Below are 17,031 nucleotides of genomic sequence, written 5' to 3'. Positions count from 1 at the left end.
TGGGGGTGACATAAACATGAAAAATTGGAGCAACTATCACTTTCTGTAGAAGGAGACATCAAAATGGCTATACCTAAAGGCCAGATTGCTGCTGTTACTTCTGTCTTTGTGGAAATGGAGCTTACTGATGTGTGAATAAGAGGTTGGGAAATGACCAAACAATTTTCTTGTGTAAAAAATCTAGGAACTCACAAGGCAGCTCTATGGAGTGCTTTGCATAAACACGAGAAAAGAACCAAGAAATGTACGAGCTGTTTTCATGGAGTAACACCAAAAATGTCAGAGGATTGGGTTACTGGGGGTTGGAGAGTAAAAACCATGATAACATTTATGGGCTGCTGACACAAGATTCACTTTGCATGTGTGGAGTTATTATAGAGGCTGTCTCATATTGGATACAACATGGGCTACTGTATCAGCTGTCAAAAGACAATAAACGTTGGTTTAATTGGATGTATGTGGGAATTTTAAGACTAGCTGAAATCGATTAGAAATGCTCACATTTTTCTGAAACATGATATAGTTTCTATGTTGCTGTGAAAAAGGAAAAATATATTAAAAAATATATCCCACTGGAATTATTATTTAGTGCACAGAGTCTACACAATTTTCTTCCCAGAACTGATCAGACAGCTAATTATTTCTACAAAGAATTTTTTAGTTAGTTAGGAGTCTGAATGTGAAAAAAACAAAATCTGCAGAAGTAAAAAATTGAATCTACCCGAATGACTTCCTTGCTGATGAGAAACTATGTGAAACTTCTTCTGCAAATCTTCAAACATTTTTATACAGGATGTGGCCTCATTGTTATTACTCATGTAACAGAAACTCCATGTCGTATTCTTTAGGGAATGTCTTTCAACAAAGCACTAAAGAGCTCCAAGGTGCAAACTGATGAAAGAAACTGTAGTGGAAGACATGGATCATTGGGGAGACGGTTAGGAGTGATGGAGAGTGTTTCTTCCTGTCTCTGTTATTAGTATTTGTCGCAGCTGGAGTACCTCACATGGTTATTGCTATTCTTAATGAACCCCTGCTGACAGACAAATTAGCCCTCACTTGGAGACCTAACAGCAGCGCATGGATCCGGTACTTGCTGTCTGATTTAATCAACAGCCACCACTGACTCCTGATCAACTTGTAGATGCTGGATCGAAGTCCATCAAACAAGAGGATGAGTGTGGATGAGTCAGACACGTTCTCAGTAAGAGGACTAGATTCAATAAATTGGCATGAGGGAGGGGTATGAACTGGGGAATTGCTTTACAGTTAAAGAGGACTGACTTAAATATTACTGGTAAAAGATCCAATGCAGGATATTTGCACTGATGTCAACTGGTATTGGCTGTAAAAATTGATGCCTAGTAGACGTGTTTGAGCTTAAATAGATCTCAATCAGAGTCAAAGCCTCCATCTCATTCAATATATGGCAGCATATGACATGGTAAATACAGTGAGCATGATGGACAGTAGGATAAAAAGCTTGTGCTGGCATTTTCATTTAATACTAATTCATGGACTGACTATTTTCTCCTGCACGATAGGAATTATTTATCGAAACATTTATTACTATGCAGCCAAGACCAAATGCACTGTGAAAGAATAAACTGTACCAGATTAATTTAAATTAAATATATATATATAGTTTGATTTAATGCTACAATAAACACAACTCTTTCACCTATTACTACTACTGCTACTTTGGCAGAAAACCACAGAAAATACAACTGATGTATCAGTTGGTCATTGCAGCCAAACAAGCTTTGTTTAAATAAAGAAAGTCAGTGCAAAATAATCCCAACTGTGATCTGATGGATCAGAGGAGTTAGAGATGAGCAGCTTGCTGACTACAGTTCTTCATCAAACTGTGACTGCTCCTCTTCTTGTTCCATAGAGCAAAAATAAGACATGATCTCCTGATGGATAAAAGGTGCAGACTGTTGTCTTAAAAACATTTTGGATCATTTTGGTTTATTTAGTTTTATCTCACTAATTATTTATTGATCTATTCAACTGCAGTGAGCCGCTGATCTCTGATACCTTATGAAATATTGATGAAAAGAGAAAAAAGGAGCAGTTACTGTACCAGATCAGTAGCTGGCATATTCAGATACTCAGGAGAGAAAAGGTTGCTCCATACCTTTTTAAAATGTAAGAGCACATATTTGAGGGCTTCGGTTACAAATCGAGTTCAGCTCTCCGTGAAAAAAGAGCTCAGGTTGATTCCCTCACGTGCCACACGAATAGCTGGACAGTTCGATCGGTTGAGGGGTGATTCACATCAGATAAAAGCTGACTCTAATGGCTAACCGCTCCCATCCCCAGCACCACGCAGTTCACCGAGTGCCACAGGGCTTAATCACTCCCTCAGCTTGAATTGTAAAAGGGGCTGACATCCAGCTGAAGAGGCGGTGTGGTATCATCGATAAGGCTCCCTGTGTTATCCTCCTCACTGATTACACACTGAAGAAGCCCTCGTCTAAATCAGTTGCACAGTTGGTAGTGAGGGCTGTCTCAGCATTTCCCATGGATCTCTTATTTATACACTAGCATATGAGAGTCACAACAAGAGAAGTCTCCACCACTAATTGTGCCAACTGAAAGGGCTGCTCATAAAGTTAATTTAAGTTCTGCTATAAATAAAATACAAAACAGACTGTACAAACACTATAGGCTGTAAAACCATGACTTTAAGTCAGAGAAAAAATTGTCTGTAGATTTTATGTGGTGAGCGGGGTCAGTCAAATTAAAACAAAAGATTAAAAAAAAGATTAAAAAAAGAACCATATTTCCTGCACTGAGGTGACGTGTTTATAAGAACTTTACAGAAACATACATTTTGTATATCTTATTACAACTTTAGCATGAAGTATAGTTCATTGAGTGCTGGAGTTTAATTCGTGCATAATTTCATGTTGTGATTTCTGTATTCACATACTTTGGCCTCAAAATGAACATGCTGCGCAGCTACTCTCCATGCACACAGAATAATGTGTGGTGTTTTGGTCTTATGGCATTATGGACTTCATCAACCTTACATGTGCATTCCTGTGGGCCATGTGATCTCTTATCTGAACATGCCTGAGGTCACATCAAAACATGCTTTGACTGGAAAACAAGATAAATGGGATGAATGCATCTTTTTATCTGTGTGGTTAAGAACAGTGATTTATTCATCCTATCCTTGGAAACCTTCCTATCAGGTTGTTTATCTAATTGAATGATATCCCGCTTCATCTCCCCATGTCCTCCTCTTTCTCTTCCTTGTTCATTGCCTGTTGTCAGCATCAGGTACCCAGACTTAATATGCTTCAGTAGCATATTCTGACTCTGCTGTTGTTTCTGTATTCTTCCTCCATGTTCTCATCTGTCAGTAATCACTCCCGCAATTCTCCCTCCACTGTCTACCCTGCTATGCTTTCCTCAGGTAACAAGTTCTCCTACACCCACGCCTGCACGCTGGTTGCTGGGGTCTGGTGCTACGCTGGAGTTTTTGCCGTCGGTCCCCTGGTGGGCTGGGGAGAATATGGGGCTGAGCCTTACGGTACAGCATGCTGCATCAATTGGCATGCTCCCAGCTATAGCTCTGCAGCTATGAGCTACATCACCTGCCTCTTCTTCTTCTGCTACATTGTGCCCTGCACTGTCATCTTCCTGTCCTACACATTCATCCTGCTCACCGTCCGGGGCTCCCGTCAGGCTGTGCAGCAGCACATGTCCCCGCAGAACAAAATCACTAATGCACATGCACTTATCATTAAGGTAAATGCATAGGTTCACTTTCCAAGATACTTTAAACACTTAAGTGAATATATTTTTACATAACAAATGTATTTTCTTTTATATTTTTGTGTCTCTTTTCAGCTGTCTATAGCAGTTTGCATCGGTTTTCTGACAGCATGGAGTCCATATGCCATTGTGTCCATGTGGGCAGCATATGGTAACCCAGCAACTGTACCAGCTATGGCTTTTGCTCTGGCAGCTATGTTTGCCAAGTCCTCCACCCTTTACAACCCTTTTGTCTACCTGGTCTTCAAGCCCAACTTTCGCAAGTTCCTATGTCGGGATGTGGCAAACTGCAGAAGTACAGTCTGTGGATGTCTGTGTCAGCACAGCTCCACACAGAAGGGAACTTGCATGGAGTCCCATCACAAAGAAGAATGCAACTGCACAAGGTTGTCAAATGGGCTAACGGAAAACCACGGGACCTGTAGACACTGTCCTTGCCCTGAAGTCACTGGTACCAAAGAAAACATTACAGGATACAGCCACCAGCAGACTGCCAGGATACTTAAAGGATCGCTACATAGTGAGGTGGCTGTCAGCCAGCTGTCTAGTGAGTTGCAGAGTGACTTCCTCTAGAGAAACAAACAGCCAGAAAGTAAGAAGGTGGAAAAAAAGAGGAGAAAGAATGAAGAATGAAGGTTGAAAGATGCAAGTTGGGGAAAAGGGAAATGTGTTTAAAAACAAAAACATAAAGATAGATTGAAGGAACTCTGAAGGTCAAAGTTTTAAAACAAAGAACTTGTCTCATGCCTCAAATATGTGATACTGCCAAAAAATGAAATAAAAATAAATAAATGACCAGAAGGTTAGAAGCCAATAGAAGAGGATAAAGGAGCCTAATAGTCAGCATGCAACCAGAGATGTGTATATCAATGTTTCATCCGGCCAAATTAACCCGCTGCAATAATGATCAGTGTTAAGCAAACAAGACTGAGAAAGGAATCACAATGCAAATCAATTCAAGCTGGATTCTGAGGAAGCTGATATTGAAACTTTCTACTCCCTAAACTACTTGTGTATTTATTATGAGTACTGTATTGATGTATCTGATTTTGGTAGGTATTTATTATTGCATGCTTAAAATTGAAGGACCACAGGGTTGCTGTTTTTATCAAATAGGAAAATATTTCAGTCTCCTCATTGTTGAGAACAATAAGCCTTGGTTCATTCAATTACAGTGTGACAGCCTCTACCTTTGTCTAAGAACAAAGCACTGAGAGAAAGATTTGTCTTAGCGAGACCATTGTTACATGTGTAAGAATGAACATAGACATCCTTCAAATTGCCCACAGGGCGCTGTATTGATTTCTCAGCAAAAAGGAGGTGTCAATACTCATTTTGTCTGATCAGCTGTGTCCAGGACGAGGCATGACTGAATTGTAAAAGCAGAGGAACTAGGGACAGGGTTCAAAACATACATTGCAATGGAACAAATACTGACTAATACTTGAATGTCAGATTTTTTATTTAATTTTTGTTTGTTTTACAAATCAGAACACAATGAACACACTGAAGGAATTATTATTTAAAGGCTAGGTTAGTTTTTATCTAACAGAAATATTAGCCCTAAAAAGAACACAATGTGGCTGTCTTCGGCCATGTTTTAAAATGTATGTGCTCAGAGAGCTGGCTCTTATGGAAGTCACTGATGATGAGGAGAAGCTGGAGCTGGTGCAATCAAGGCGCTATTTTATCTTAAGAATGAGCCTCAGAGCAGTGTGAAATTAAAGGTTTAATTAATTTTTTTATTTTCATAATTTTTGTCATGAGTTCTATTAGTTCTGATTCAAATGTTCTCACCAAAGCAATTGCTGAGATCACAGTGTGACAGATTACTACAGAAAAGTCAGAAATGGCAAGAAAGGTGCAGCCTTAGGCTGGTCAGATGGATTGTAAACAAGCCAACAATTTAAGCCTGATTATCTAAACTACTTTATTGTAAAGCCGAAAGTTCATCCATAATGCTGATAATAATAATTAATTACAAAAGCTGTGTGTGCGCACAATTATTGCTGTCAGGCAGTCTGAATATAAAAGTGATTGATGTTTACAAAGGACAGAGATTCATTTTCATTCAGTTTTTCTTAGTACTACCTGATTATGAAGTCAAACTTTTGTCAGACTCCACCACGATACACATCCTCAGATTTCATCTTTTAACTCTTGTTACTAACGGGAATAATATCCAAATTTGTGAAAATAAGACCCAAAATGTAATCAACTGGAACGATAATTTAAAATGCCTGTATGTGTGTGCATATGAAAGTAATAGAACAAAAAATGTGGAGTTTATTTGTACTGTATGATTGTGTGTGTTTTTCTAATGTGCCTCTGTGTGTGTGTGTGTGTGTGTGTGTGTGTGTGTGTGTGTGTGTGTGTGTGTGTGTGTGTGTGTGTGTGTGTGTGTGTGTGTATATGTGTGTGTTCATGGCGTGCAGTATATCAACAAATTCTTTTGGGCCAAATGCAGAAACATAAACAACAAAAAAGAACATTAAAATGAGCATATTAAACATGTTCCTCAAGCCATTAAAACAAAAAGAGCAGAAATTAACTTTACATCTATGCATGGATATAGGCCACTTGGCTTTAGTGTTCTTCTAGCCTCTTGGAAAAGAGAGGGCTTGTTGTTCAGTAAAAGGATTTGTAATATGAGAGACACAAGGCTTTGCCTCAGCACCTGCCAACATTATTCCAATAAAAAATGCCCAGTGAGCATAGCTGAGCTTAACCACAGTGTTTGTCCAATGAGCAGTTTTATACTTTGTACCCCTGACAGCAGCAGTCATCAAATGAAAGTACAAAAATACCTGCCATGGACAGGATTAATTAGATCTGCTCTAGAACGCGTGTTGCGGTGACTTTCATGCCATGTCATGATTCCTTGCTTGGCCATGGTGGGAGAAAGAGTGCAGTTCTGTGCAGTTTTTCCCAGAATAACTGACTATAGAAACAGTTCACTTTGTCATGAAATAATTTTAAACATGTCAGCACGTGTCGTATTCTGCTGCGTGCTGCACTCCTTCAGTTACTGCTCTGACATTGGTAGTGATTGCTTCTTGAATAAATTGATATTAAACCACAATCACAACCTGAACTAATAGCCCACTTGAGCTTTTCACACAACACTTGGCCCTGTGATAAGACCTGTGTTAGCTCAGAGCTTAGAGCTCTGTTAGTTCAGACTGACATTTGCACTCCATGAAAAAATGCAGCCCCCCGTGATATGTTTCTGCATCGAGGGTTCAAGTACAAAAAAAAAAAAAACACAATGAAAAAGAAAAACGTTGAGCGTAGCTGACTTTTTGCCGTAATGCAACAACACATTCCTGGTAACCTGAATAGTTCATTTCTACTGTTTATTTTTCTGAGATGGAGGATAAAACAGTTGTGATAATTTTCTGCTGTCTAGTGTTTTCGTATCTGATAAGCTCCAAACTCATGGATCTATTACTTCAACCAGCCTTGTTGGGTTCTATTTCACAACCCTATTGTCACTACTGAGTGATTCTGAACTCTGGACATTGTCATTATTGCCAAGTTTTTAAATTTTTTACTTTTTACAATATCTTCTAATTTCTGTATTAATGTTAGGGAACGATTGTGGTTATGCCAAACAATCTATGTTCAAGGAGCAGTTATCATGAGGTGCGGATTCGACCGACATGACTCCAATGTGGGGCATCCCCTCCAAAACTGATCCCCAATCTGGAACGACTTTTTATGGTTATTCTAAAACACAGATAAGATTAAATCAAGTTTCAAATAAAGCAATGGAACATTTGATGTCCGATGAAATCAAGTCATATGCCGTGGACATTCTGATAACATTATCCCAGTTTTGTGGTGTTCAAGTGCACCAAAGTCGACCTCAGACTAACTGTGAGCTAAGGTTAAGGATAGCCCACAGGCCTTTTCACTGACGTATACAGTCAGTAATTTTTATCAGGAAGTTTGAGACAATATCTTCTTCTGTTTTTCATCTGTAACTAACAACTATAGTACACAGCTGCATGGATGTACAGGGTAGCAGCTCATTACTGTTTCTTGCTCTATAACCTCCAGGGTGAAGACATACTGTAAATAACCTACTATCTGTGTCTGTTAGAAATGAGAATCTACATGATTGTACGGACTACTCTGTGTGAACAATGTCGCCGGTTTCATGCTGATGAGAGCTAAAGGATCTGTGAAATGCAAGAGGAATTTTCTGCATGTCATGCCGAAACCAAAGGTTACAGTCACCTTTACCTTCACTGTCAAAGCCAAAATGTAGTTTTGGACATTCATACTTTTTATACCAATATGCAGGTTACCATTACACGAACATACATATCAAACATTTGGCTTCCAGTACTGTGTTGGACAGGCTTTGTTCGGCCCAAATTCTTGGGCAAAGATGTACGCACAAACCAGGAAACATAACTGTGAAAATCTGATTCTGATGTCTCTTTTTTCTATTCTGCTTTACTCAAGGAACAAATTCTGCAGGTACCTGGGTCATTTACCATTCCCACCCGGGTCATTTCCACTGGCTTTACTCATTCAAACAATGTACATATATTTATCAGACGTCAGGGATTTCATGTAGACATTGGCTTGTTTGCATGTATGTATATAATATGTGTATGTTAATTCATATATTATATATGAATATCAGCCTAAATACGAGATCAAGAAACCTCTTAGAGTTTCTTGAAATTGGGGGTTTTGTTTTTATGTTATTTCAGCTTCTGACTGGTGGCTTTGAAAGTGTTTTCAGAAATGTTTCTTATTATGAGGCTTTAGTGGAAACAGCCTCCAGGTTTGTGGCTTCCCTCACTGCAGCTGGAATCCATTTTCCTTTAGCTCCTTTAATAGCTGGGTGGGAAAAGGATTGACTTAGCTGAACTTACATCCTAAAAGCAAGACCACCAATGACACAGCCATAATATAATGGCTATTAGAGCTGACCATTATTAATAAATCTCAAGCTCCCACCATGGTGTTGTTGGGTTCCATAGATACACAATAATCCAAGTGGGAGATTTAATCTATAACGATGTTATTGTATATGCAGCTGCTATGAAGGTTACTGTTTCTACCTCCTAATTAATCATGGAATGTATTTGTGGCTCTTGTGAATTGGAGATGTGCAGCGTTTAATAAGAAGAAGTAGCAGAAGTGTTTGATGTGGTTACAGTCGCTTGGATGAGCAATTTACTACACGAGAGTTTAATAACAGAGAAACTGAAGTGCTGAATGCAATTATCTCTTGCCCTTGCATAATGAAATCCTTTGTTGTTACCAGAACAGTAATTGTCAACACTTTTGTTAAACACACTCATCTCAACTCTCTTCACTTTCTAAATCTCACCTGTCATGAAACAGCCTGGAAACATGGCAAAGACTTTGTTATTCCCTTTGATACTTGAGGCTGAATCAGCATAAATTCCATATGCAGTATTTATAATGGCTTATAATGTTCTTGCTAAACACTAGGTCTGAATGATGGGATAAATTCTATAAGTACTGCTCACTATGTCTGGCCTAATCCGCTGTAAATAAAGTTAAATGCGGATCAAGAGGATGCAAATAGAATCTGAATCTTCTGACTGCAGCTGGAGAGCAAAGTCTTTGTATGAATCCTTATTTTTCTTTTGTCTTCTGGAAAGCAAACACTGTATCCTCAGGAGGTTTGCAATTTTCGACTGCACTGTACTAAGCTGGCATATGTAAATACAAGGAAACACACAGGTCAGAAGTTTTTCAGCACCCCGCTTTCTAAGACACAAAGAAGGCTGAATGTGATGTGTTGTACATATATGTATGTTAATATATGAAAACAAGTCTGTCTATGCATCTATATAGGTTCTGAAATATTATTATATTATAATATTTGAAACAATTATCATTGTTGTCAGTGAAGTTTCAGATGCATTGTGAGAAATGTTTACATCTTTTGGTATTCTTTGTTTAAAATATATTGAGGATTGTATAAAAAGTGTTAAATATGTCTATCCAAGGACATGTAATTTGTTCTGGGGTAAAAATGGAATGATAAATAAATATAATTTAGGATTCCATGAATGAGATTATCGCTGCTTTTATGTTTCATCCATTATTTATAACCACCTATCATTTCCAGGAATGCAAGGGGTCGGAGCTGATTTCAACCGACATTAGGCAGGCGGCAGTGTACACCTTGGACAGGTCACCAGTTGATCACAGACTGGTAACAATTTGCGCTCACATTCATGCCTATGGGTAATTTCAAGTCATCAATTAAGATATTAATTGTGGGAGAAAGCTGGAGCACACTGAAATGTCCCAGCCCCAGCCTCAGGCAACAGTGCTAACCACCACAGTGCACTTTTATGTTTCCTTTCCCTTTAAATGTTTTAATGGTAACAGTATGCCAAGCCATTTAGCTGGGCAACAAAACCAGCTAAATGGCTTTCTCAGTGTGTGTTACTGTAAAGGAAAAGTTGGTTAATCATAGTTCTTGCAGTCCCAGCCTCTATCTGCCACCGTAGCCCAAATGTGCAGTCACATTTGCATTGGGGCACAAATCAGCTACAGAATAGCCTACAATGTAGCATCAACGTTGATACACATAGCTGTCATAAATACAGTATAACACATAAATCCTGTCTGCATGGCAAACCAAAAAATAAACCTCATGTTAACTTAGGTGAGTAGGCTTTGTTCTCTGGTATTCTCTAGGAACCATGCATATATGAAATCAGCAAACAGAAAGAGTTAATTTAAAAGGCAGCACAGCAAACACTGAGCCAGTACCCCTGAGCACCAGTACAGAAATGCCTCACATGGGTTTGTTCTGTGTAAAAATGCACTCTAAAATCAGTTCATTGTATCTTATTGCATTTAACATTTAATAGCCACTAGACTATACTCCAAGAAACTTGTGTGGGTGTTTGTTTTTGTGGTCACTTTGAGAATCCTTTTCCATTAAAGGATGGTTCACACCTTCGCATTGATTCCTGTTCTTCTCTTTAATCATTCCTTCTGTTTGTCCTGGTCATTAAGATAGTCCTTCCTAATGTGCTTTCTATGTAACTGATGGGAGACAAAATCCACAGTCCTCATTCTGTGGGTGCTTATCTAAAGCTATACAAAAGCTACTAAATCAGTAGTCTGAGTTAGCTGGATCAAGTGAATTTCTGCTAATGTTACAGTCCAGAATTAAATCCTTTCTTTGTGTTTCCCCAGACAGTCTGTTTTTTTTTGTTGTTTTTGCCCATCTGTGGTGGAGGTATAATAACAGAGTTTTTTGTACTAAATCGACTTTAAGTTTGCCAGATATCCTCTGTATTTCTGTAATTTAGACAGCTCAAGCTTCATATTTGCTTCAGATAAACTCTGGAATGTGTATTTTTTTGTTACAGACGAGGTCTGTGAAGTTTGTCCTCTATCACTTAGACTGACACCTTATTAGGAAGGGACTTCACTTTTTAAGACAAACTTGAAAAACTGCAACCCATATCTTTAAAGAAGATGTTAAGACATAAAGAGAAGTATTGAGGTGGGGATCAGGCTATCACAGTTAGCTGTTCTGGCTCCATCTTGCTACCTCGTCAACCTCCATACAATTTCCCCCTGTGCCTATCCATGTTTTTCTGTATGTACAGATGTATACACACACACATGCTGCCATCTTACTGGGATCTCCTAGCAGGCTGTCATGGATTTTAAGCTCTAATTGGTTTTGTCACACTGTTCTGCATCGTCAAAACAGGACTATTGATTGAGATCATGAGTGTTTCCTGTCGCTGAGGAAGGTCAACTGTTACTAACAAGCTTCAGTCAACACAGCTGCTTTTACCACTTTATCTATCCACAAGTTTATATATATGTGTGTGTGTGTGTGTGTGTGTGTGTGTGTGTGTGTGTGTGTGTGTGTGTGCATGTTGCATGAAAGCAGAGAACACATTGTACTAAATGTTAAAGTAATATGATTCCCTTTATTTTTTCATTATGTGACTGACTGGTTGAATCAATAATCTCTTATGAGAAGCTTAAGCATTGATATTAAATGATACACTTCAGTGCAAGGTGACATTACAGTTCTATACTTTTAATCTTAATCTTTAATCACAGCTTCAACAATTTATCTCACCTTGAACCAAGGGAGGAGGATTCACTGAATGTTCTGTTTCTGCTCAACACGTTTCCACTCACTTTGTCCTGGCACACACAGCCTATTGCATTAACCCTGCAGATGCAGGTATAGTCAAGAGCACTTACACTGCATTCAAACAGATGGACATAATCTGGCAGCCTCACTTTAACAATATGTCCCTGCTGAACGCCATCTGCCAGAATATCTACGCTCTGCCAGGTCTGCAGTAGAGCAACCTTTCAGGATTGAGAGGTATGTGTCAGTGTGTCAGTGTGAGCTGGACTGCAGCAGCTTAGCATGAATTTATGTCAGTCATGAATTGGTGTGATTGACATACAAGCTGTACTGGCGTTTCAAGGCAAAATGATGAAATATAATTGGGTAGGTAGGTCTATAGATGGCGTTTATACGATCAGAGCACTAAAATAACTATAGAAAGATTAATCCCATCGTTTAATGACTGCACTGTCAGCATACTGTATCTGATTGGCCCTTAAACACCGATGAGGCAGATATTGGCTGACCTTGCTGTGTGTTCTTTATGTACATTTCATGAATACCAATTTCCTTGTGTACACAGGCAGTTAAAATCCTGATAAAATGTATTCAAAGGACCAGTTGCAAAGTGTGGTTTGCATTTCTATGAATAAATTAATCAGGTAGAGTATTCGTGTTTAAAACGTATTCACATCAAATACACCAAAATGTCACTGCTCATGATATTTTTTACACTTTCGTATATTTTCCTTATTTTTTTCTCTTTGGTTCACTTGGTCTTAAATTGCATCTTATTTGTTTATAATGTCCCCTACATTCTGTGTTTTTTTCCTGGACCTATATTTCCACTTCTCATAATGAGAAAATGTGCCTATTGGGACCTAAGCCAGGCATTTGTTGCCCGTGGGCAGACCCCCTGAAAAGCAAACAATTCATTTAGAATGACTGTCCTTGTCTTCACTCCCACGGTCTATGTGTCGCAGTATATTGAACCAAATTGCGCTACATTGCCAGTATAAATAATTTTTTCTCTGAACATTAAGATCCAATCACCCATACATGAATGTGTCATCCACTAACACAGGGTATGAGTCTAATTTGATTCTCTGCCTGGCAGTGTGTTGGATTAGATCTGACAATTCAAACATAGAAGCACATTCCAACATAACATAGTGGCTATTTACAGACATACAGTACAGAGTGCATTCAGAAGTAAAAGTGTGCCACTGTTTTTCCTTTTGGTTAGAACATGATCACATTAAAAAAAAATAAGACATTGGTTTTTGAGAGACAGATCCTATTGAGAAGTTAGATAAATTCAAATTAAATATAATTTTATCATTTTACTTTATTTTTCATTCTTTCTTCAAATCATTTTGATTTATCATACCTCTGATCAGGTAAACCAGAATAATGTGTTCTTTTATCTTAAATCCCAAGTCTAAGTCAATGAGAGAGAGAGTAGAGAGAAAGCCGGGGAATCAGAGAAATAAAAAGTCATTTTTTTCATAGCTGTTATGTTACACACAACTTCAGACAGCCCTGGTGCTAATTGCCACAACGCCTGATTCAGTCTGAATACAGCCTTATTGAATTTTGACATACTCTTTATTTGTTAATTTTATATGTTGACACATTTCAAGAATACTGTCAAGAGGGCAAAACCTGTTTTAATTTTGCTCTGATTTTAGTCCACTTGCTGAGTTCTGGACTTTACACAGGTAACCCTAAATGTTTCAGTAAACTGTTCATGCTTTAAGAAGATGTGTAGATATTAGCTGTCATTCAAAATGCACTGAGCACATCTTTATGTGTGCTTAATGTTATCCTCAAAGGTTTTCTTATGGATTTTTCTTGCCCTGAGACTTGGTAAGGTACAGTATGTTTTGAAGTGAAATCATGTTTTCCCACCAGATAATGAAGCTACCAGACTTTTCAAATCGATCCACACCTTCATTTGCTTTAACAAAAATAAAACAAAATGCAGTGACTAATGATTATGACATATTAACTACCTATGACAGTTTAGGCATTTAAAAAAATATATGAAATGCTTGGAAAAAATAGTCACTAGTATTAAATCAATTAAAATCAATAAAATGTGCAAAACCACCAGCATCAATCAATCAATAAAACATACTGTACATACATACATAATACTTGATGTTAGTGTTCCAACCCTTTCGTGTGAACTACTGCAAATGATTGCTGTAAACAAACTGATATGTCTGACCACATGAAAGGGGCATTATTTAAGGAAAAGACTCCTTTGTTCTAATTTCTATGCATCACTAATTTAGTTTATGTTTAGGCGACGAAAAGACTGACTGTGTACTTCACAATGTGATAGCAAAAACAAGGCTGTCTTTCATGCTCAAAAAGTGAATTAAATTAGATAGGGGTAGATGGAGATGTTAGCAAAGTCATTCTAATCTTATATTACTATTTAATGAATGTTTACAGAACAGATGGTTATTAGAGTCTGATGCAGGCAAAGGCTTGTTTTCAGAGCTAATAAGGACATTCTTTGAGAAGGTTATTGTCCAATAATTTTGATTGATTCATATTACAAAGTGTTAGTTGATGATTACTGATTGCTGGTGATATAAATTATTTTACGTACCTACAGAGGATTTATTGCAGAAAGTATTTATGTGCTATATAATAATACTTACCTGGTCTTAAATCAGACCATGTTCAATTTAATGCTCTTAAAGTTAAGCATGCACCTCTATTTTAAACCAAAGATCCAGAGCTGGAAATGTCGCCTGGACAAGTCGCCAGCACATAGAGACAAACATCTGTTCATACTCACATTTACATCAACTGGAAATTTAGAGTCACCAATAAGTGCATGTCTTTGGACTGTGGAAGGAAGCCGGAGTACCTGGAGACCTGCAAACTCCACACAGATAGGCTCCAGCTGAGATTCAAACCTTCTTACTGTGATGCGACAGTGTTAACCACTGCACCACCACGCTGCCCTAAAACCAAAGAACATTACACAATTGTATAAATAGTGTACAGATGTGAATCAGTGTCTGATTTCTCAGAGTTTTACAACTGGTAGTGAATCACTACTGATCACAGAGTGCTAGGGAGCCATGCAAGAAGCTGTGTGAGTCTCTACTCTGGCACAGAAATAATGTTCAGCATTATAAATATATAAAATATATAAATATATACAGAATACAATAGTGCAAAAGGATGCGAGAAGAATGCAAGGAGAGCAGTTTTCTCTCCATTTTGTATCCATCTAATGTTGTTTTCCTGTGTGCACTGACCATTACAGCCTTGAGGTTTTATGTGTAAGACAAGGTATTTTAAAGGTACACACAGAGGAAAGATACTGCATACAGAATGTAGTTGTTTACTTGGAGGGCCTAAATAAGAGAGAAAGCTTGTGACTCTGTCGTTAAGTAATCACATTTTACATTTGTACACTTAGCTGACATTCTTCACAGTGAATTTAATAATCTGAAAAGTACAAATTTAACTGGATTAAACATTTAAGCCTGCGGAACATCTTAAAATAGAGACTGTAAAACTAACAGACATGTCTGTACATATATATATGTCAATGGTCTTAAGAGGTGATGATTAAGGAAAGTACTATAAATATTTAGTAAAGAGGTTCATGTCAAAATGAACTCTACTAGCTTCTGTACAGGTTCATTCTGATGCCTTTTTCTCATTCTGGTCACATGCACTAAATTCAGTATTCTTATTTTATTTTCATCTTTTCACACAATTATCCATTTATTTCTACCTGTCTTGCTGTAGCGTTCCATGCAGTACTTCTTTCAGTCAAGAAAAACTTGGCTTACATCTACATTTTTTCTTTCAACCTGTACCTTCAAGAAGTAAAAGCCCACATGAACTTGCTAATTTTATCATGCCAATTTGATCAGCTGTCACTGTAAATTGCTGCGCTCCACTTACTAACACTCACATGTGATGTTATGACATGTAATTTCTTCTCTCTCCGAACTGTACACACATCCTACACTTGGTTCACAGATGCTTGACTGCTTCTGACAGTATTCACCCAAACCTGTTAGATGTTTCCCCATAATATTATGCAGTGCTTTGTTAAGATTTGACCACCTAATCTAGTTATAAGCCACTGTCCTTTGTTTCTGCCAAATGCCCTCAGTGTATTTACTTTGGCTCAGACTCTGCATTTCCTTTTTTGTATTCTCAAAATCCCTACTGCACAGAAAATAGTTTTGTAACCTTAGATCACAGCCTGCAACATACAGCGTCCCAGTTTGAACTATTATGGTAAATGCTAATGGATGGAGTGTACTTATAGCGCCTTTCTAGTCAAGTCAAGGCACTTTTGCACTACATATCTCTTTCTCCCATGCATACACTGATGGCATTAGCTGCCATGCAAGGTGCCAATTGCTCTTTTTTTTTGGAAACTAACCATGCATACACATTCACACACCAATGCCACAGCCTTCAGGAGCAATTTGGGGTTCAGTATCTGCTCAAGGACACTTCAGCATGCAGACTGGAGAAGCATGGGATCGGACCACCGATCATCTGACAACTGGGCGCTCTACCTCCTGAGCCACAATCAGCCCCAGCTGCCCTTGGCTTGTCTACTTACTGGTATAAATTGTTCTCTGTGTTTCTCAAAGTGTTTTTTCTCTTAAGAATGTGCCTGGATTTTCTGCATCCTGAAATGAAGGTACTACTATGTCTGCCTCTTCCACAATGGAGCTCTCCCTGAGTGAAAATCTAAATAAGGAGATCTTGCTCATTGACTCCTACTAACTGATACAAAACTTGATGCAAAAAGTTATTAAACTTAACTGCACCAAATATAACTTGACAGGATGTAAAGCTATGTGGTCAGCATTTAGATAATGAGCTATGGGAATAAGAAGTCTGCACAAAATCAAGTTTGGCCCAGAGAGGGTTTTATGTGACCAACTTCAATACATTCTGTGTGTGTGTGTGTTATTATATATATATATATATATATATATTATAAATCACTGACTGATTTATTGCCCACTGGTCAGTGGAGACAGATCAGGTCATGCATGCTCTGATAAGTTCCTGTCTAATTATCTTGGATTTATACATGCCTGAAGGGTGGAATATACATTTTA

General features: G+C 38.1%; 1 protein-coding gene across 1 annotated transcript in view; it reads left to right on the top strand.

The window, feature by feature from the left end:
• The window catches only part of opn7b (opsin 7, group member b), a 47,069-nt gene extending 37,218 nt beyond the window's left edge, over window positions 1–9,851 (top strand). Inside the window, exons 5-6 of the mRNA XM_027288942.1 lie at window positions 3,428–3,762; window positions 3,865–9,851. Of these exons, the coding sequence (XP_027144743.1) occupies window positions 3,428–3,762; window positions 3,865–4,362 (833 nt within the window). The 3' untranslated portion in view covers window positions 4,363–9,851. The remainder of the gene's footprint in view (window positions 1–3,427; window positions 3,763–3,864) is intronic.
• Window positions 9,852–17,031: the final 7,180 nt, after the last annotated feature.

This window comes from Larimichthys crocea, chromosome XV, assembly GCF_000972845.2.
Source record: "Larimichthys crocea isolate SSNF chromosome XV, L_crocea_2.0, whole genome shotgun sequence".
NCBI classification, from domain to species: domain Eukaryota; kingdom Metazoa; phylum Chordata; class Actinopteri; family Sciaenidae; genus Larimichthys; species Larimichthys crocea.
The sequence above is the reverse complement of the archived record's forward strand: the minus strand, read 5'-3'. Positions and strand labels throughout refer to the sequence as shown.